Source organism: Crotalus tigris, unplaced genomic scaffold (genome assembly GCF_016545835.1).
Source record: "Crotalus tigris isolate CLP2741 ecotype Arizona unplaced genomic scaffold, ASM1654583v1 scf7180000024337.5909745, whole genome shotgun sequence".
NCBI lineage: Eukaryota > Metazoa > Chordata > Lepidosauria > Squamata > Viperidae > Crotalus > Crotalus tigris.
In genome coordinates this window covers 2,699,614-2,722,806 of record NW_024100507.1, presented here as the reverse complement: position 1 = coordinate 2,722,806, position 23,193 = coordinate 2,699,614, and the positions used below count along the sequence as shown (strand labels likewise).

The window sequence follows — 23,193 nt, the reverse complement described above, 5'->3', positions numbered from 1 at the left end:
TGCATTCAGTTTCGACCATTATAGTAGTAAAAGGAGGACATAAATGATCGCAAAATATTACTCGGGACCAGAGGTTGCCCATCCCAGGTTAGAAAATTAGCAGAATGATTGAATGGAGGCCTGACCATGGACTGTAAGCGGAAGCCCTGGATGAAAGAAAGCAGTATAACAGGATGAGTGTTGGAGTATATAAATTTTAGGTACAGCTATAAATTTTCAAAGTGCTAAGAAGAAGAGTGCAGAAGTGGAGAGGAAGCATGTTTTGCATGTCTGAACAAATGAGTTCAAATGAACAAATAAATGAGCCTGGCTGCAGCCATTTTGTTTTCCTTTCATTTGAAGTTGCCACCTGGAATGGAGGGAGGGGGTTTGCCCAGGTGCTTTGCTAGTCAAAATAATCAGCTGTTCCGAGGGAACTAAGATCATCTGTTCCTCCCAGTCAGAGACTGGGCGTTGTATAAGAAAGCTCACCAAATGCATTTATTGGGGAACATAATCAATTACATAATTTTGGAGATGGGAACTTTATACTTTGTATCTGAGGGATTGTTATGGGGAATTCAGAATTGGTTTCACTTTGACCGTGCCAATACTTTGTAACAATAAACATGTTCTTTAAGGAATTTGCAAGCCTCGTTCTGCTTTATTCATCTCTGTCTGTCGGAACCATGACACATTGCAAGAAGGTGGAAGTAATATCAAAACTTGATGAAATGGAGAAAACTTGACATGGCAAGGAAAACCTATACGAAAAATAAAATATTACAAAATGTTCAGATAGTAGAAAGATTTGGAAATTTGCCACGTGAAATGTCATAAAAAATGACACAAATATTTAGGTGCTTACTGATTAATATGGGAATGACCAGTGTCAATGGTTTTTTAAACAATTTACAAAGTGGCAGAATAACAACTGTTGTAAAACAACTGTATTCTAAAATGTTTCAATATAATTGTTAATTAATTCACTTCTTATAGTTTTGGGGCATTATTGGTCATGAAGTACACATTTATATGTCCAGTATGGGGAATTATGCAAAATTACTTCCATGGTTAAAATGTTTATGTTTTTAAAAAAATCAGTTTATATTATGTATTTTTCAGTTTCTAAGAAAAGATATAGTCAAAAATTCATTTCCAAAGTTGTTGCCCAATGCTGTACCATCATACTTCAGGAAACAAAAACTGTTTGCCAAATTGTGACATGTTGTTTTCTTTCAATAGTCCAGCTGTTGAACAAAGAAATACATTGAATTTGGTGAGTCAGAAGAAAATGCTGGAAAATAGGAGGGTTGGAAGAGCTTGTGGCTTTTGGGAGGCTGTATTGATGAAATAAGATACAGAAAAGTAGAAATAGTTGCTTTTAAATCTTTTGCTGAAATTCCAGCCTAACTTACTTGCCTCAAGTAAGCTTTTTAATTATCTTATCTCCTCATTTTGCATCTTGCCTCATTTGCTGAATGCCCAGACTAGAGATTATCATATCAATGGAAGTCCACCTGTGGGTGCCATTCCCTCTCTGTACTTGAACTGAAGCCCATTGATTGAGATCACTCACATTTTAAGTGATATGGGATTTACAGTACAATTCCATAATTTTCTCAGACGTAAATATAATTAAGTTTGAAGCCTAGACATTTTACACCCTGTAATTTGCTCTCAGAGTCCTCACTTCTTGCATGAATTAGGTTTATAATCCTATCCATGCATCCTTCCTTGACAGTAGGTCTTCTGGAAAACAGTGGGTCTTCCTCTGAATAGATCTTCATAACATTGGCATTGTCTACAAAAGCTAATTGGAGTGTTTTCCTTGCTATTCAATTAGTCCAGTCAAAAGCTTAAACTATGGTTTTTCTCATCAGTGATATTAAAGCTGATAATTGTGTAATGCTTCATAATGCTGCTTAAGTATTCAAATAGTAGGAAGTAAAAGGAACAGTAAGAAATTTGGCATCATATCATTTTGGAATTCAAAATGTGAAGAGCAGCCCAGAAATCCATGGCCAGGGCTGAGCTCCAATTTTGCAATCTAACAGCAGCATTTCAGTTGTTTACTCAGTTGGGTAGTAATTAGCTGAACCAGATCTCTAACATATTGTTCAGGGATGTGATTATGAAAAGGATTTGAGGCACTCTTCTTGCTTGCTTGCTTTGCCTTTTCCACCCCAATGGAATCTGCAGGTGATATTGAAGTAAATTTGAAGTAGAAAGTTATTTGTGTATATATGTAGGTTCCACATGTAGATTTTCCTAGAGCTTCCCAACCAATAGCATCTTAGAAAGGTAGAGCTGCCACATCACATGCACATATCCCTTTGGTCTGTTTCTTGGTTCCCGAACAGTGGGAGGTTATGTTACCACTTCCTTCCTGTCAGGCTTGACTCCCACATCCTTCCCTTGGCTACAACTCCATTGCATAACTGCCTTAGAAGAGAAGCCATGGCAATCACAACACAGAACAGGAGATCAGAGGGTTGTTTCCAACGTCAGCAACAGCACACAAACTTCCAATAATTTAGCATTTGTTTCCGACAAATGCTCCTCCCCACAGCGGCTCCTTAAGTCCCAGTCCCCAGGTGTGCCTTGTGGAGAGAGGCGGGGTGCTCTCCTCCTGAGTAGTCAGGTCCACCTGCACTGTTCCCTCCTTCTCTCCACTCTCCGTGCTTGAGGATCAGGAGGGGGTAGTCCTTGCTCATCGCCTGAGCTCTGTCTCTCATGTTCATCCTGCCCGTTCCTCCCTGCCTTCAAACCATCCCAATCCTGAAAGGCCCTGGCCTGCCTCTGCCTGCTCCTCCCTATATTCCTCCGAAGCCAACAATGTCCCCCTCTCAATCTCCGTTGGCTCCAGTTCTGACTCATCTTCCTCTGAGGATTCAGGCTCTGACAGGGGCAGTGGTGGAATTCAAATATGTGAACAACCAGTTCTCTGCATAGATGTCACTTCCGGAAGTCCATTCTTGGCCTGGGCAACAAAAAATTAGCTACCGTTTCTGCTGAAGTGGTGTGAACCGGCTGAATCCCACCACCGGACAGGGGCTTGACAGTATACATGGAATGTTCCAAGTACACCAAACAACTGAAGAAATAAAAGGGGCATTGAAAGTGTAATGTATTGAATAAAGTCTGTGAATTAACATGCTGAGAACTGTGAAGAAACAGTTAGCTGGCCAAGTTCACCAGGCAACTGAAGAAATAAAAGGGGCATTGAAAGTGTAATGTATTGAGTAAAGTCTGTGAATTAACATGCTGAGAACTGTGAAGAAACGGTTAGCTGGCCACGGGGCCAGCAGGTCAGACTTTCTGTCAGCAGACTACTTGTTATGCATTTAAGCAGGAGAATACTGTGCTCCTATTGACTGCCGCCTTTAGGCTGAGTGTATAAGTATGGGTGGAGCATGTGCTTGTTAGTTTCGGTTTTGACTTTGTAATAAAGAGAGTTGTGTTTCACCTACTGCCTCTTCAATGTCGTATCGAACAGAATACTTAACAGAAAGAATATCTGAAGGACAGAGAAGAAGATGCACTAAAGCTAGTACATCATGAAGGCTTACTGAATACACTACGAAAGAGACCAAATTGGCCTAAAAGAAAGACTAAATGAAGAATAGAAAAGAAACATGGTAAGGAAAAGTATTACATGGTCAATACTTAAATAAGCAGGCAAAGCAAATAGCAACAAGAACAATGGCTAAGAGCAGAAAGAAATAGAGGGACTAACTATGGCTGCAGAAGATCAAGCCTTAAGAACAAATGCATATAAAGCCAGGATTGAGAAGACAGCAACAGACAGCGAATGCTGTCTCTAAAACAGATATGTCAAACTCGCGATGTCACGTGACATCATGCAATGTATCGGAGCTTTTTTGCCATTGCTGGCAATGGGGTGGGCGTGGTTTCCCGATGATGCATCCGGCCCGTGTGCCAGCAGTTTGACACCCCTGCTCTAAAAGAAGCTGAAGAAAGTTGACCACCTGCAAGAAAGTCACAGACTGATTACAAAGTAGCAAGAATGGTGCACAGGAAGAACTGCAAGAAATACCACTTGTCTGCAAGCAACAACTTGTGGGACCACAAAATAGACAAAATAATGAAAAATGAAGAAGCTAAAGTGCTCTGGGACTTTAGAATTCAAACAGACAAGCATCTGCCTCACAATACACCAAATTTAACAACTTTAATAAGAAAGATGAAAAAGTCTGGATAATGGTTATTGCAGTACCTGGAGACAGCAAGATAGAAGAGAAAAAACCTGGAGAAAATCACAAAGTATGTAGACCTGTGGCCAAAAAAAGGTAGTGCCTACAGTAAGAGGCTCCTTGGGTGCAATCCCAAAACAATTGGAGCACCACTTGAACATCCTACTGTAATTGACAAAATCCCCATCAGTCAATTGCAAAACTGACTTGGAACAGCTTACAACTTGCAACAATAGCTTTAACACCATTATGAAAAAACATTTGCCTATATCAAGTCCTTGGGAGGGTCTTGGAATACTTGATAGGTAGATAAAGTTGCCAAATCCACTTTAAACATCTGGCAACAAACCACTATAATAGCTGCTCATCTTGCAATAGGAATTGTGGGTGGCCTACAAGTATTAAAACAATAGCTACAGCCAATAACCCATAGTGCCCAAGGTAAAACAAAACATCCCAATCACAAAAAAACTCACATTATCAGTGGAGTTCACCTAACCTCCTGCCCAAATGCCTGGGGACACTGGCCTGCAGTCTTACAAAACACTAACAAGATTGTGACCATCTGGATCTCTGGGGGATGCTGTTCCAGAGGGTGGGTGTGGTGACAGAATATGCATATTCCTGGATCAAATATAGTTAGATAGAGCGGACCCAGTGCATGTCCTCCCCGCTAGATCTGGTATGCCAAGCAGAAACAGAAGCAGAGAGATGGTCCTGCAAATAGCCTGGACCTGCTCCATGTACTGTAGGACTTTCTAGGGGATGGCCTATCAGGGGCAATTTGATGAATGAAGCATAATTAGAAAGGTGATTTTGTGGGTTGTTTTTTTTTTTTTTTTTTTGCAAGTTAAGGCTTAGAGTACATCTGTGTCTTTCCTTTCCAACCCCCACTTGTACTCCCCCCCCTTCCATCCTTCCTTCCTTTTCCACATTTACTGATGCTTTTCTGACTAAAAAGCTGCTGAAATAATGATGCATTGCTATTACTGGGTAATTTTGCAAAATGAAGACTTTTGACCCAATTAACATACGGTATTTTCCGGCATATAAGACGACTTTTTAAAGCATTGAAATCGGCGCCGAAGTCGGGGGTCATCTTATATGCCGAGTCATCTTACACAAGGGAAATTATGGTATTTTTTTGTTGTCAGTATCACAAAGTATTTTTCTGTGTTAGACCATGACTGGGCTAAGAGTGTTGTGGGAGTGGTGTCATTAACACTGAGCTGTTTCACAGCAGAAGGCTCCCTCCTCTAAATATGATTACAGTCTGTGTGTAGCTGTAAAAAACATCTTGCATTTGTGTTCTAAATTATTCCTTTGACATGTAACCTTTTGCTCAGATTTTCAACTGCTTGTGTTGACAGACATGAACCAGGTGGTTGTAGAGTACAATATATCTATAGTTTCATCTATTACTTAATCTCCCCAATAATTAAGATCAGGATTATGTCTGTGTACTACTTTGAATTTGAATGGGAAAAGGGCTTTGGAATGTGTGGGAAAATAAATGCCTGAATCCCATGACTCATTAAAGGAGCCACATCATTTTTTTGGGTTGCCCTAACACCAGTGGGAAGGGAGGTGCAGGCATTGAGTATATACATATTAAATGTATTTACTAACATAATAGGTAGGTCAGAGTTGGAAAAATGTCCCAGATGAACATCAGCCCAGAGGAGAGCCTAGCAATCTGGCACCTAAGGCTAACATGGCTGAGGAACATTTGAGTAAGTTGGAAGTGTTGGCCCAGCATAGTTCCTTTCACCTGGTGTGAATTAGTCAATAACCACAGAAAGATGAATGGGAACATATTAAGAACTTTATTTCTGCACAGAAAGAACTCATGCTCAGGATTAAAATCCAAACCTAGTGCTCCAAACTATTAATTGGCCCAGTCAAATGCTGACTTTGTTTTTCCCTTGTGCAAATTAGCAATTATTATACAAGGTGGGAAATTGCAACCGTTTATTTTGTATAGTGCAAATAAAGGTGCTTTTGGGATTAAATCAGAAATTGAGAAACCCTCCCCAATACACAAATGAGCATAGCTTTTATGCACTTTTGGGAAAGCAAGGCACATGATCATTAACAAGCAATAGGCCACAGACAATAAAATATTCATATCCGTGGCAGAGGACAGTGCTCCCAGAAGGTGGGTTCGTCAATAAAGCATTACTAAAAATACTAAAAAGCTGGTAATTAAGTACGCAAAGCTTTCTAGCTAGTTTACCTGCAGCAGGAAAGGAACATTAGCTCTGAATCAACAGCTGGGATGGTTTGAGTTCCTTAATAAGGCTATCAGGGAGCCTTCCAGGAATTTTTGGGCAAAGGTGAGAGGCCCAAAGGGAAAACATCTAAAATCAAAATGAAGGGCTTTCCCTCCTCCCAACAAAATGGAGTTTTTCTAGATAAGACTACCTATACCAGTTATACACCATATCCCCTCACAACAGGCATTTATACATCTTAGAAATTATATCAGCAATTTTGATTGATTGAATGTATTTACCTCACCACATGACTTAACTTTTGGCGGGCTTTTCTCTATCTCCAGGCAGATTTTCCAGGCTCCCTCAGGGGGTAACTATGTCACTTTTATTTTCTTTCCGGAAACTTCCAGTAGCCTCTTGTGGTGCCTTTAGGGGAAGCAGAAGTTGTGGGGCTGGGCCCAATACCTCCTTCCAGCCCTACAGCATGTAGAATTGAGTACAGGTAGTCCTCAACTTATGACCACAATGGAGCCCCAAATTTCTGCTGCTAAGCAAGACAGTTAAGTGAATTTTGTTCCATTTTTACAGCCATTTTGCCACAGTTATAAAGCAAATCATGTGGTCATTAAGTGAATCTTAACTGACTTTGCTTTCTGGGAAATGACAATCACATGATCTGGGAGAGTGCAACTGTCATAAATACTTGCCATTTGACAAGCAACCAAATTTTGATCATATGACCATGGAGATATTGCAAGAGTCATACAGTAAGTGTGGATACCGATCATAAGTCGCTTTTTTCAGTGCCATTATAATTTTAAATGGTCACTGAACAAATGGTTGTAAGTCAAGAACTACCTGTTGCAGTGTCCTGGGGTTATGTGATCTCCTTTTGCAACCTTTTGACAAGCAAAGTCAATGGGAAAGCCAGAATCAATTAACAACCATGTTACTAACTTAATCAATGCAGTGATTCACTTAACAACTGTGACAAATTAGGGCTAAACTCACTTAACTGCCTCACTCAGTAACAGTAATTTTGAGTACAATTGTTGTAAGTCGAGGACTACCTGAAATTATATGTTTCAGCAAATCTCTAAGTGAAGTTGGCACAACCTCTACAATGTTCAACATATTCAACATGACATATTTCTGCAAATTTGAATGCATGTTTATAGTTTGTGTGCAATCATTTACAGGTTCAAAACAAGAAAATGGTGAATATGACATGCCATTTCAGGCAGTGCTCTGTGAAACCATCTATGGCAAAAGTAACAGCTTCCAAACACTTTCTGTGGAAATCTAAGACATTTCTCACCTTGTCTTTGGATCTTTTTTTTTCTCTTTTTCTATGCAGAACTTTTCTAGAAATAGCATGCTCTGAATATTTGACAGATATTCCATAATATTTAAGTCTAGGGAATGCCAAGATCATACCCAAACATTTATTTTTCTTCCTGCAAATACTATTTTTTTATTGGAATTATCAGATTGTCATGTTAGATTTGATTGCTTCAGTAACTGGGATGTTAGCTTCCTGATCTTTAATGAATCTATTCTTCCATCCCCTTGCACAATAAACACTGTGCTGCTGGATGCCACAGAAGCCCAAATCATAACAGAGCAGCTCCTGTGCTTAACCATACTTTAAGCCAATGCTTTCAAAACTTTTTCCTTTATTACCCAAAACAGCTTATCAGAAAGTCTTACTGAACTTCAAGGACCTGTCATAAATCCCTTTCTTCAGCACCATCTGTAAATTCAAATGGTTGCTGAACAAATTGTTGTAATTCAAGAACTATCTATGTTATAAAAAGAATATCTTGAATGATCTTGCTACTGGTGATTTCATTAATTTTTGTCTTAATAGGAATACTCTGGGAGATTTTCAAATGCATGTTAGTAAATTTGGCAATCTTTAAGTCCCTGTGGTGATGGATAATGGGTTCATGTGTCATTATCCCCCCCCCCCCAAAAACCCATGCTTACTCAATTTTGGGTAATTTACTCAGGAATTACCTTCATTTCAAAAGCTCAGTTACTTCTACAGTACTTTGTTGTTTTGTGTTATTTCATTATATCCTGGTCTCTTACCTATAATAGTTACTTTTCACTTACCTTGTAATCATTTTTAAATACATTTTTATTTTTCTCCGAAGTTAGGATACAGAAAAAAAAGAAAACAATAAAACAATAACAACATAAAAAACATTGACTACAAACAGAGCAATCATTTTTAAAAAACAAGTATTTTTAATAGACCCTTTAAAGAAAAAAAGTTTTTAAAACTATAAAGGAACATCTAAAAAGATAAATGAAAAAGATTAAAACAAGACAATAAACCAGAGATTTAGAAATGAAGGTTATAACTTCGTAATACATCATTATTAAAATAATAGCGCTTGCTATTAAACGTTAAGCTAAAATTGAGCATCAATAATATAAAGCATCAAATAAATTTATTGGCCTTATTAAATTCTATTCATATTACTAAAACCCTATTCTGATCTGGGTTTTCTAAAAAAACAAAAATATGGATTGTATGCAAAGAGAAATCCAATTTGTTGATGTGGTACCAGTCCATCCATTAAATTATAACCTTAAACTGGTTTTGTACTAGAAAAAAAATCGTCTTTTTTTTTTTTAAAAAAAAGGTACAGTTGCCAAATAGTGCAAACGTCACTACTGCCACCCTGCCCATGGTCAGTGGTTAAATAACAAAAGTGAAGAGTAGAAGATTTGAATGAGATGGACAAATGAAATAATAACAATGTGATTACGAAAGCCGACTTCTCTGGCTGTACCAGTCAGAAAATGCACAGAAAAACAGAATCCAAGGCAACAATTTTATTATGAAGCATCTCTTAATATCCTGACTGAAGAAACCTTCCCATGTGACTTTGCACCTTACTCTAGCAGTGATATCTGGATGCTTCTAGCTGAAGCTTTCAATATATCATCATGATATTTGTGTGTGGGGGTGGGGGGTGTAAATTTTTGCTTCTTTCAGAATGTTGTATGAACTCACCAGATGTTTACTTCAACAAAGAAGCAAAGCTGATTTCTATGCCACTATGACATTCATAAATTATTCCTGTTATTTGTCTTGTCTGTCCAAAAGGAATTTGCAGTAACATTTTTAAAGCTTGTGGATATGTGCGTGTATCTTTAATTGTTCACCGAGCTAGTAAGAACTTTGATGGTAATGATCCAGCTAACAGATCAAAAAAATTATTTATGCATTATATTTATAAATGGACAAATTTCTTAAGTCAACTAGAATTTATTCAAGTATACTGCCTCTCTGCATGCTGTGTCTTTTTCTTGGCTATGGCTAAAACCCACAACTGGGATGAAGAAAAACTGTAGCTGCCAAAGGAAGAAGCAGATATGCATAAAATATTGAAAGAGCAAGCAGCAGCTCCACCTAAAGGTCTGAGCATGCTATTAACTGCCATTTCAACTCACTTATGGTTATGTCCCATCAAGTGTGTGGGTAAAAAATAACTACTAGTGGATTTTACCTGCAGAAGGCTTTGTCAGTAAAACTAGTGGTTTTTTTCTAAAAAAAAAAAAAAAGTGCCAGAACTCACACATGTCATACAACCTGCCTTGCCTACCCTACAAGGTTCCATCCCAAAAAGGTGCCGGAACTCCGTTCTGGGCATTCTATAAGAAAAAAAGTCCCGAGTAAAACTATGAAATGTCTCACCACCTCCAAGTTAAGAGGCATGGTGGCTCGGTGGCTTAAAGACATCGGAGATGGTTTTTGCTCTGGCGGTTCGAATTCTAGCACTTCATGGTGAAATGAGCTCCCATCACTTGCCTCAGTTCCTGCCCACCTACTGGTAGCAGTTTGAAAGCATCTTACATGTGAGAAGATAAATAGATACCACAGGTGACGTTTTGTGTGGATGGTCAGACTTCTGTCAGTGCTGAACCTGCCCAAATGCAACACCCAATTGCAAGGTGACATTGGTGATGAGAAAAAGCCCCAGAGGATGCCACAGACGCTACTCTTCTTTCTGGTGCAAAGCTAGTTTGTCCCCTTGGGTGTATTTTGGAAAGCTCACGAGCACAAACTAAAGAGACTAGCACTCTTTGGCAGTGAAATAACTGCTTTGTGCTAACACTGTAGTTGCCTGACTAATTGTAGCATCCCATATGCTAAATAATAATAATTCCAAGTTAAGATCCTTTTAGTCTTGATTCTCCTAACTCTTTTGCTTATTGTTGCAGTCAGGAGTTAAACTTTTAATGGAACATCTTCAGTCCAATTGTTCTGAAAGCTTAAGAGGAGGAAAAGCAAATACCTTAAGTTAGAAAAGGGATAACTGAAAGTTGCTCCCATTTAGTCACCAGTAGATACCCTGCAAGTCTTCTCTGCACTTTTAGTAGCCTGCATACAAATCAAAAAGAAAAAAGAAACCCATGCTATCAGATGACTGATAGGAAAGAGATCATCATTTTGGGCTAGTATCAGTGGGAAAGCAGCAATCTTGACAAAAATCATCAGGAGATCGATTAGTCTTTATGTTATAGATTGTATGTTCGATGGTTGCAAAAGGATGTATCCCGATTTTCTATCTGGTAACTAATGTGGCCCCTTAGAGCTAAAAAGTGTTAATGATTCCCACCCTAAGGGAAGTCACTATGGAACACAATCCTACACTAAGAGATGCACTCCTTCTCTCTTTCATACATCCCACACAAGTTCAAAGAGCGAGAAAAGATGGCATTGCATTTCAACATATGCCGAGGAAAAATTCTTCCCACTCTTAGTTTCAGTTATTTTGATTTTCCAACCAAGCATAAGTGGTTTATATACAAAAGCGGTCCTATCACTACCAGGAATAATAGGCCCTTGGGTTGTCACAACTTGCAAAGCAGTTCTAGTTGCCTGTTCTTTCACATATCCATTTCAAAGATGGTCTTTATTTGGTATGACATCTTTATCACAGAATAAATAACTATAACTATAATGGGAGCTTTTTTTCCTAATCCTCAAAGGAAAGTGGAAAGCAGGACAAGTAAAAAGCAGATGTCACTCATTTGAAGCACTGTTTTGTTTAAAAACATAATATACTGACATTTTCAATACTAATCTCACGTTATCCTGGTATTGTTTCATTCAAGAAGAAAAGATCACTTTGAGGATTTATTGTATCAATAACTTTCTCGTTGTTACTTAAGCAGTTTAAGAGACTTAAAACAAAACATACATATGTAAGTAGATTAATTAATAATTGTTTATTATAAGATATACCTGAGCTTCAAGTCACCTAATTAACAACTATTTAAAAGCTAAGTACTTAGGCAACTGCTTTATTTAGATTATATACAGTGTGTTCAAATGAAAACTGACAAAAGGTTCCAGGAACTGGCAAACTTACAGACAATGCCTTTAGCAGTATCTTCTGAAAAAGGATACTTGGGCTTTTTTTATTCTTCTTGGAAAAACTGTCTCCCATTGATTATATAATGATTATTGTACATAGGTTGGCAACATAAACAACAAGAAAAAAGTACTTTGGAATATAAAGCGATTCTTAAAATAAAATTCCATAAAATTTCATAAAAAGTTCCATAAATATTCATGAATAGTGGGGTAAATCCACTGCCCTATAAAATCAGTTAATGGAATTGAGCAAATATAGTGGAGGCTCATCACTTAACTGAGGGCTACCTGAAGAAGGTGGAGGTTATTCATTTTTGCTGATTTTACTTTCTCCCTGCAGCCTTGAGTACCTCTACCTATAATCTTAGATTTCCCAACCCCACAGAGGAGAATATTATTTTTATAAATTTCATTATACATTGACCTCTTTCTACCCCATTATAAAACAAAGCATAAAAGAACACACGACTGGAGCATTTTTCATAAAAATAAATACTAGATTAATGCAGAATCTGATTCATTGGCTATATTACCTGATATGCAAAATGCCATGCTTGCTGCAGACTCAGAAAAAGATCTAGCCAATCCTATTGCCCCTTAATTGTAGGTTTGCACTCTAATAAGATTGCTAAAAAAAATAAAGCCATTTCACCCTATCTATAGCATTAGTAAGGCAAAGAAGGTGAATTCTTTCAGCTGTGTAAGAGTATGTTTTATATTCATAGTACTCAGTGCATGTTAAAAAAAAAGCATCAATTTTCAGGGCAAAAAAGTCACTGAAAAATGAAATAGCCAAATTCTTCAGTTTGCAACAAATCAGAAAATTACTCGATCTTCCTGGGATCTTTCCCAACTAATTGTTCCATTTAATGTAGCAAAATTGCTGTCTTCTTCCTCTTGTTCTTTCACAAGTTCCACAAATACCTAAAAGAAATGAACAGTGCATTAGTGCTTTTCCTCACTAGAAGTCCATTCAACAGGTGGGCAGATTTGTGACTTGAGTTAATTAAAAGATTCAAAAGTCATAGCTCATTTGTATCTCTTAATGATTTGGAGATAAACCTTGGAAAGAAGAAGGACAAGGTTCTCCATGTCATCGGTTGAGACTCCGTGTATAGAAAAGTCTTCCTGTTCTCATAACATTGTGAATGAAATGTTGGCTTTGAATGATATGCCTGTGCCCTTGTGGCGGAAGAAGAAAACAAATGGGCATTTATGAAATTATGGATGGAAATGACAATTTCATATAACAAAGAGAATGCTTTGAAATTTGTGGAAAATATACATTTGGAGGGTATATTATGATTTTGTACCGTAAATTTTTATTAAATTACCTGATCAAGTGTTGCTTGAGAGAAGCTGTATTCTTCAACATTAAAGGCATGTTTTGCTGTTAAAATTGTTAGAAATAATTGTTTATTATTCACTGAGAGACTATATATATTATATCATTTATACCATTAGGCATTAGTAAAAAGGAAATAAAAGGTGATTGGGGAGGGGCTTTATGGGCAATTTAATGTCTAATTCTGACTTCCACATTCTATTGTCAGAAGTATCCGTTGGATTCATCCTGATGAAAGTGTCATGGTATTTTGTACAAACAGCATGACAACACATGTTAAAAGGGATGGCACTTGTGATAGTACAACACTGCTTTTCTCGTTTTCTTGCTCCTGTGCACACATCCAAAGGTTGCACACCATCAGTTATTAACACGGCAACATGTGTATACCTCCAATGTAACTTTGTGATGATGTTTGAGAACTTAATGCCATGATGCTTTAATGCTATAGATGTGTTCTATAAAGCAAGTCTGAAAAACTATAAACTCTGCTAATCAAAAAGCAATATGAAAAAAGCTTACCAGAAAACAAAAGGTTGGATAAAAGGATAAATGCATATAGAAATATAATGTTGGATGACGTTAGTGATGATAGACAACAAAATGAATTTCAGTTAACAAAATTAAGGTGGATAAGTGAGTTTGAAGGTTCTATTATATTCATTGTACTTAGAAAATTAATTCCTTACCTTCTTCCAGTTTAGAAAAAACCAATGCTAATGACTGGACATCTTCTCTTGGAATTTTATATGCCAAAATTGAAGCAAAACTGTAAAAAATATAAAAAATAGGGTAAGCTTCAATAAGTAGTACATGGCTTTAGCTATGTACAGTAATTATTATTATATATACAACAATGTGAAATCACAGCTGGCTATTCTTTAGCTGGAGTTGGCCTTCAAATGCATTGAATTCTTCTCAGAATCTAGGATGTTATGATGTATTGGTGAAGTATATGTGCAGATCCAAGCATTGTGACTTTTTATAATTAACAGATGAAAAGTTTGTCAATGCACAGATTTTCTGATTTTTTTTCAAGATTTTCTGGTATGGCTTCCAGTGTGCCAATAACCACTGGGACCACCACGGCCAGTTTCTGTCATAATCTTTCTATTTCTATTTTCCTATCTTGATACTTTGTGATCTTCTATTCCAGGGGTCCCAAACCCCCAGTCTGTGGACCGGCACCAGGCTGCAGCATACTAGCAACTGGGCCACGCAAACAAGTGAAGCCCCATCCACTGGATGCGGGCAGCACATGAAATCACGCCTCCTCTGGTCCACAGAAAAATCTTTCTCCACAGAACCGGTCCCTGGTGCCCAAAGGTTTGGGGGCCTCGGTTCTATTCTACTATCTCCTGCTATTGCCACATCAATTATCCACACCTTCTTTTTTTAATCACAATTAAATCAGTTTATATTCAGAAATCCCACAATATTTTAACCTGTTCATTCTTGACTACTTTCTCAATTTTATGTTCCCTCCAATTGCTCATTAATGGCACATGATCATTCTTACAGATGTTTCAGTGAATCATTTTGGCAACTGTGTTATATTGTTACAATCAGTTTGTGTGATACTGTTGTACTTCTGAGTGTAGGATTTAGTGTTTCTTCTGCCTATTTGTAGCTAAATTGACTAGACTAATACTTAAGCAAAAATCTTCCAAGTATGACATTAAGCCTACCTTAACAAGGGCAAGATTTTAGATTTATAATTTCAAACTTATTTATTTGAATAAGAGAAGAGTTAAATAGTCTGGTAGTAACCACAGTTGAACAAGTGCTCTCCATTCTGGCTTTCTCATTGCTTCTTCTGAACAGTAATGGATATTGATATGAAAAGGTCCATGTTTCATTCAGAATTAAAATATCCCAAAGTAATAACAAAATATCTACAAGTAGAATTATGCAAGTAGCACAGTAATAAGGATCTGTAACGATGGATTGTTCTTCATAATACATTCGTAGAATATATATATATATATATATATATATATATATATATATATATATATGCCTAATGTTCTACATATATTCTAATACCAGGGCTTTTTTTGTCATAGAACGCCCAGAACGGAGTTCCGGCACCTTTTTTGGATGGAACCTTGTAGGATAGGCAAGGCAGGTTGTATGAAATGTGTGAGTTCCGGCACCCTTTTTTTTTTTTTTTTTTTTAAAAAAAAAGCACTGTCTAATACCATTCATGTATTAAAAGTACAACTTTAGGATACATTTTAAAAATTCTGTAGATTACAATAGTTATTAAAATATACAATAAATGTAAGAGAAAAGGAGAATAAAACAGAATTAAAGCACTGATTGAAACATAATTCACTAATATTAAAAGTGACAACAGCTAGGGAAGGCCAACACAAAGACATGTTTTAATATGCATAAAATATCTGGCTCCTTTTACATGGTTTTTATGCACCCAGAGTCACTCTGATAGTGAGATGGGAGATACCTAAATTTGACAAATAAATCACCACATATAAAGGCCTGATGCATTACATTAAGGTTTCTCAAAGTTATCAATATATGATTAAAGAAGCATTACTTTACCCCTGTAGCCGTGCTGATTTAAATAGTCTCAACGATAAGTAATAACCATTGAGTTTATAGGAGAACTTAGGAAAAATTGTGTTTGATTTACGAAAGATGTTAGATAAGTTCCTTATGTGCTCTAAAGCACTATTTTGCCTTTAAATAATTCAGATTTCAGTTGGCCTAATTTTAAGACTCCACATTACCAAATCTAGAATCAATCCATTAACTTTTACCTTTTCAGACAATTTGCATTTGGAAAAATGCCTAAGATCTTCCTTTGAAGGTATTCCTTGTGCTGTGATTCTGGTGTTTCTTTTAATTTCATTTCTAAAAAATATCCCCTGCCAAATTTAGTCTTGAGATGTTGAACTGTTCCAATGTACCTATTTATTACGTGGGGGAAAGAAGAGATCGACAGATAATGAATTCAGTGTCCACAATCATGTTTTAAGTTTCCTTTAAAAAAAAAAAAATAGATGCTAAGGAAATACCTTAACTTTCCAGATACCAAGATAGCCACACGATCACAAATTGCCTCTGCTTCTGCCATATAATGTGTTGCCAGAATAGCTGCTCTCTCTTTACTTTTAAAGGCTGCTCGGATTGCTTTCCTGTACAATATAATGCACACTCAACAAAGAAGAATAGGTTCCTTAACTAAGTCTGTAAATGGTCTGATTTTGAACAATGCAGTCATGTTTAATGATGTAAAATCAACTCCTGGCCCCTCCACAAACCTGATCTCCAAGGAACGGCAAAAGTTAGCACTAAACTTTTGGTTTTCTACACCATGTACAATGATGGCGCTAGCTATAAAATAGATGGACACATGTATAATAATCCCTGCTGATTTCTATGGTGAGTCTATACTGTACGTCTGTCTTTGGGAACATTTTAAAAAACTCTGTAGATGAACTAAGAAATGACCTACTCACTCATTTAGGAATAAACTATTCTTATTTCTCTTCCTCTTTCTTTCATCTTTGTACACTATTATCTACTCATTTCCATTCCATTTCATTTTCTATTTTTTTGTTTTCAATTAGTGAACTTTCTTTTCCTGAATCTATTTTCTTTCTCTGAACGATTGTTAAACATCTAAAAGATTTAAACTTTGATAAATCCTTCAATAACAGTTGAAATTTCTCTCTTGTTTGTTGAAACAAGAGCTTAGAAAGCCATAATTTTGATAGTGAAAGAAGGATAAGATGCTTTACAAAACACTTACATTAAATTACAACTTAAATTACACAGAAAGCAACATGATATTTCCTTCCTGTACTATTGGAGGCTACTTACCACATGTGCTGTATTGCTATAGGGTCCATACCAGTGGATGGCTCATCTAATAGAGTAATATGAGGATTACCAAGCATACTTAAGGCAAAGCATAACTGAAAAATAAAGAATCAGAAGTCATTACTTCACTGTCCATTTGCTTTATATAACACAACTTGCACAATCGTTTTTTAAAAATAATAAATACCTTTCGCTTGACTCCTGCACCAAGTTTTTTCACTCTCTTTTGTAGATGTTCCTTAAGATCAAGTGCTTTGGAAAAGCTGTAGAAAACAAGTACATTTTTGTAGTCTTGAAAGGAGAATATTAATAAAGGTTAAATATTTGCACATTTAAGAAACTGCACTCTGACTCATAAAAGCATAGAACATTGTAATAAGGAGCAACTCACTTAACAAATATCTCACTTAACAACATAAATTTTGGCTCAATTGTGGTCAAATGTCGAGGACTTCCTGTAATATGTTTTCAATCTCTCATCAAGTATGATAAATACCAGACATGAATACCTAAATATACTTCTTTAAAGTTCTCATATAGCGCTGTTTCCAAATACTTTATAGCAGCAATAACTATAACCCACAAGCCCCATTTTGGGATGACTTCACTTCTGAAAACTTCAGCAGAAAACTGCAGAATGTTGATAGCAAGATTTTCTACTCATTTTGGTTGGTATTAAGCCTAAAGGCAGGGTTAGGTCTACAGGATTTATACATGTATTTCCATTATATGTGATGAAGGACTTGGTATTTTATTGAACTCAAATATAAAATATAAAGTAGCTTCATAGTAATCACTGGAATTACATCTATCATGGTTAGATGCACAAGCTTTTTTGTTAATTAGTAAATTGCTTTTGTTCAAGAAAAATTATGAAGTATATGTACAAGAATGAAGAAACTGAGATATCCTTCATTAATAATATAGTAAACTGATGATGTGTGTAGGCACCTTGACTTGCATTAATCTGTTGTGTATATGTTGATGTTTAACTATCGGCAGCTAAATACTATCCCCAATAAATAAATATAAAATAATAAATATAAACATTGAAATGTGCCATTTTTTTTTCAAAAATAAAGTCACTCTGGTGAAAAGGCAGGCAATAAGTAAATAAATAAACAAAAATATCAGATGTAAATAAACAACCAACTATATTAGAATCTTTATAGTATTTATAAAATATTAATACAATCAGTATTTTCAACAAGATCATGTCTTTGCACAGTAAGAAAAAATACAATTAATGTAGACAAAAAGTAAAGATTCTTACCATTTTATGACTTCAATCCTGTCACTAGCACTCATTCCTTTGATTGCTCCATAAATTTCAAAATGTTCTTGTAATGTAATATTAGGCCAAAGTGGGTTTGTCTGTGGACAGTATCCCATGTATTTCATGGAATTATCCATGGTATTTTCATCTAAACAATAATCTCCCATCAGCACCTGTGGATACAAGAATCTCTTCTCAGTATTCCTTCATAGTATTTCCAGTTAAAGGAGATTGTGAAAAACTGAATTAACTAAAATCTTAATGTTAAATAAATATAATAGACAAAATGCAACATTTTATTTTATCAAAAATATATTCCAATGTAATATAAGCATGTATTTATGGATTTATTTTCCAATAGTCTTTGTTCTTTTATAAAATTGATTAATTTAATTTCTTATGCCTATTCCCATATTCTATTGATTGCTGAGATTAATAGAGTACATCAAATCTGTACATACAGCCACATAGAGGATGAATCCATATGCTCAAATATTGCTAATTGCAGGGATCTTTTCTATGTTACTGACTGAGCTATAAATCAAATGTATAGGCCACCTAATTCATGATGGCTCTGGGTAGTATAAAAGTTAAAAACACATTCAGTGCAACACAAACAAACGGAATAACTCAGAGTTCATATACCACTCACAATAAAATTACCACCAAGGCATATATTCTTAAACCAAGGCCTAGGAAAAGAGACAGCTCTTTAAAGCAGCAAAGTCAGGACAATTCAGACCATGGAGGGGAGGGGGAGGGGAGATAATTCCAGAGGGCAGGCTTTCTGACAGTGAACACATGCTGTTTGGGTCCCATCAAGTGGCATAGTTTTGAAGAACCAAATATTTATATTTAGTTATCCATATGAGGTTTTGGTACTTCTGTGCTAATTAGAAATAAAATATGTACTTCAAGTGATATTCTGTCATTAACAATGCTGAAATACATATATTTCAATAAGAAATACCCATTTCCTTTGCCTAGAAAGTACTGTGAATCTTGTGGGTGGGAACTCAATTGTGATTAATAAGCAAAAATAGTGAGGAAAAATGGATACAAAGATTTGATCAAAATTATATACTTGGCCTGAAGATGGTTCAACTTCTCCTGCTAGAATATTAATCAATGTGCTTTTCCCAGCTCCATTAGGGCCTAAAATTCCCAGAACTTCTCCTAAAAAAAAAAAGAAAAGAAAAGAAAAAAGGAAAAAACTGATTTTTTTTCAACAAGCTAATTGTTCCACTTTTGACAAAGTAATTCTGTAGTAAATAATTGAAAAATAACCTTTCTTAATACAAAGTGAAAGATAGTTGGTTGCCACTTTTTTCATTTTTCTTCCAAGAAGGAAATCGGTCTTTCCATCATATTCTTTATGTAAGCTGATGACTAATACTGCAGGTCTCTAAAGAACAACAAAAAAGAGTTTATACTGAATCAGCATGAATATGTGATGCACAATAATTCCTTTCAAAGAGCATCATTTCTTTTAGTCAGTACCATTAGCCAATATGTAGGAATAGTCTGAAGCCTTTTCTGTTGTTATGTAAAAATGAAAATGGGTGCACGGTTTCTCAGGCCAGTTCCATTTCACATTTCTCTACATTCTCCTGTGCCCAGGACTGAGAATGAGGGGAATAATATGGCTGGTTCAGGGATATAATCAATCCATGAAGCTCAAGTAAATGATAAAGGTCTCTTTGTGATTTTACTACAGGTTGCTTTCTCTGATGCTTGGAGAAAATAATTCTCAGTATACTTTCTTTTTGTGTTAATAACTGCAAACGTGGCCTAGTCAATTATTTCTTTTCTGTGTTATTGTCTATGGCAGCGGTTCTCAACCTTTGTGTGACGGTGACCCCCGCCACACGAACGCGGCGCCCATGTGCGGCGCGACACGCATGCGCGGCGCCGCCCCTGAGGGGGAAAAATGGCGGATCACGTTGTGTGGCGACCCCCGTAAAATGGTCGTTCGACCCCAAATGGGGTCGCGACCCATAGGTTGACAACCACTGGTCTATGGAGAGTCATCCAGGTCATGGTTGTCCCAAAGGTGCTTTTTCAAGAGGCAATTGGACTTTACTTGTTTTTCCTTGAAGACATTTCGCTTCTCACCCAAGAAGCTTCTTCTTGGATGAGAAGCGAAATGTCTTTAAGGAAAAACAAGTAAAGTCCAGTTGCCTTACTTGAAAAAGCACCTTTGGGATTTTCTGTATTATTGTATATATAGCGTCATTAGGATGGAAGGATTAAGACAGGCTCATTTACCTCTTCGCAGTCCTGACAAGTTATCATCTCTTTAACTTTCAGCTTTTCAGCCATAACATCTTCATCGCCATCATCTTCGTGTGATACATCTAGGAATTTACAGGCTTTGAGCCGTGTAGGAGCTCTAGATAGGAAAACATATTCAATCTCTGCTTGTGGACTTCTAAATAGACTGCAAAAAGATATTGTCTAGTAGGCCAAGACAGTAAGTCTGATCCTATGGACAGCTCTGTTGACCAAAACCTAAGATCCTTGCTGCCAAATAAGAATGCATTCAAGGGAAGGACTTCGTCATTAGGAAGCACTTTATCACTTCATTGCAAAGATTCTATAGTTGTGAGTCTTCTCCCTCACCCTGACTCTTGGTCTAAGCAAAAACCGTAACAAAGAGTGGCCCAATCCATGTTCCTAGAATTACCAAGGGCTATTCTGCTAATAGGATAACAGGATAAGGAGATAGTCCTTATAGAGAAACAGCATTAAAAAAAAACCCCATTATCTGTACATTCATTTGTCACAATAGGAAAAATACTGCTGGGTGCAAAAATAATCTACCAAATAGAAATGTGGGAGAGGCATAGGATACCCTGAGGGGTTTATAAAAGACAATAAATTTGGAAATGTAAAGAGGAAGGGAAAAAGTACATGAAAACATTTTGAGAAGCATGGATTTTCCTGGATCAATAGTTTTAGCAAAGACAGTTCTAAAAAAGCCCAAAATCCTGCTACTTTAAGAGAATACTCAAGACCAGCCTAGCCACACCTAGAAAAAAAAAATCTAATAAATGGATTTCACATTTTTATGGATAAACGCCTCAATAACAATAACAGTGTTCTTTTCCTCAAAGAAGCAGCTTATTGTTGTCAAGTTTTGCTTTGGAAAAGTAATTTCAATACTGATTTTTAAAAGAAAAATGCAGAATACTTGCCTGAAGAAAGGGTCTGCTCTCATTGATTTGCCTCCATGCTTCACCTCAAGGTATCGCAGAAGAAAGAGCCAAATTATACATTGCAAATAGGGCTAAAAGAAAGAGAAAAACCAAAAAACAACATTAACACGGCTTTGCTCCAAATTACATTTTGAGTAATTGTATGGGAAAAGCTTATTGCTTGCTGATTCCTGCCAAAAAGAAAACACAACTCTTCTCATGTCTGCTATATTAACAATGTTAAACAATATTAACCAAGTACTTTCAGTTTTGCTTGGAAAATGTGTAGGAAAAATCTTATAATATTATGGGTTTTTATTTCTTATACTTCATTTTATTTATTTATACTATTCCATATACTTATATGACCTTTCTTCTCACCAATGACTCTGGGTGGTAAACAGAATTTAAAATTAAACAATGTAATGAATTATAAATGCAACATGTGATCACAGTTTAGGAAAAAGACAACTGAGAATCTCAAAACAAAACAAAACAATTAAGCTTCACTAATTTGCTGACTCTCATGTCTGGAGAGGTGTTGAATATTTTCTGGAAGGCCAGCAAAGTAAGGGCAAATCTAATAACAGGTGATTAGATATTCTAGATCAGGGGTCTCCAACCTTTCTGGGTTGGCAGCACGGTGGGAGAGGGAGGGGCAGAGCCTTATATGTGCATGCGCAAACATGAATGTGGCCACACATGCATACATGTGCACAAACAGGCCACGAGCATGTGCACCACGCAAACAGGGCTGCAAGCATGTGCGCGAGGCTGTCAGCAATGCCGGTGCCTGTGTGAGGCTTGTGGCACTGCCGCCAGGCTCATAGCGATGCTACCACCGGCGTGAGGATCGTGCCATCACCCTGCCTGTTGCCTGCCTCTTGCAGTGCTGCCACTGCCTGCACAAGTTTCGTGGCAATGCCACGTGTGTGGTGGGTGCCGCTGCCTACCTGCCGCTCACGGTACTCCCGCCACCCATGCAAGGTTGATGGCAATGCCGCCGTCCATGCGATACTAGCGGCAACAGTGGTATGAGGGGAGGGGAGCACGCATATGTGCACTGTCCAGGTACTCACGTGGCCCAGTAGCCATGGCCCGGTAGTGGGCTGCGGTCCATAGGTTAGGGACCTCTGTTCTAGAGAACAGGCACTGAGACCAAAAAGCCCTGAGCTTTGCCAATGTTTCTAATGATACATTGGAATGTTGTAGTTTTCTGATATTTCAATTTTGTCATTTTTTTCTTATACTTCATTACCTTATTTCTACGGTAGTCTCCAAACCTGTTATGTTCTTATGTTCTTCCAAACATTTTATAATAATATACTAAAAGACAACTAATAAACTGATGAGAATCCTTACTTTTCATTGCAGCTTTTTCATTGTTATCTGGATGGTGCACCTAGAACTATTTATTATTTATTTTGGAAACTTATAGGGTGCTTCCATTTTTTATTTATTTTTTGCTAAAATATCTTGGACAATGTTTCAATATTAGGGTATGGTTAGGATAAAATGTATATGTGACAGGTCTTGGTTCTTGTGCTGGCCCTGAACTGAGATCCAGTTTTTTCAGAGTATATTAACTGAGAGGAGGCTTTTAAGAGGCAATACGTTGCTTTTAAACAAAGCTCCTAATAATCAGGATATAATACTGTAAATCAATTTCTAGAGTATCTTCCCTAAATGAGGATATATTAGAGAGTAACTCTATCC

General features: G+C 36.8%; 1 protein-coding gene across 5 annotated transcripts in view; it reads right to left on the bottom strand.

The window, feature by feature from the left end:
- Positions 1–11,639: 11,639 nt before the first annotated feature.
- Positions 11,640–23,193, bottom strand: part of LOC120299991 (ATP-binding cassette sub-family A member 5-like) — a 50,805-nt gene continuing 39,251 nt past the window's right edge. For all 5 annotated transcript variants that reach the window (XM_039325413.1, XM_039325416.1, XM_039325415.1 and 2 more), the window contains 12 exons: positions 21,478–21,569; positions 20,549–20,672; positions 19,568–19,685; positions 19,365–19,456; positions 18,278–18,453; positions 17,192–17,267; positions 17,005–17,099; positions 16,197–16,316; positions 15,939–16,088; positions 13,845–13,924; positions 13,145–13,200; positions 11,640–12,734 (listed from right to left, as the gene is read on the bottom strand). In XM_039325413.1, coding sequence (XP_039181347.1) covers positions 12,627–12,734; positions 13,145–13,200; positions 13,845–13,924; positions 15,939–16,088; positions 16,197–16,316; positions 17,005–17,099; positions 17,192–17,267; positions 18,278–18,453; positions 19,365–19,456; positions 19,568–19,685; positions 20,549–20,672; positions 21,478–21,569 — 1,287 coding nt within the window. In that variant the 3' untranslated portion in view covers positions 11,640–12,626. The remainder of the gene's footprint in view (positions 12,735–13,144; positions 13,201–13,844; positions 13,925–15,938; positions 16,089–16,196; positions 16,317–17,004; positions 17,100–17,191; positions 17,268–18,277; positions 18,454–19,364; positions 19,457–19,567; positions 19,686–20,548; positions 20,673–21,477; positions 21,570–23,193) is intronic.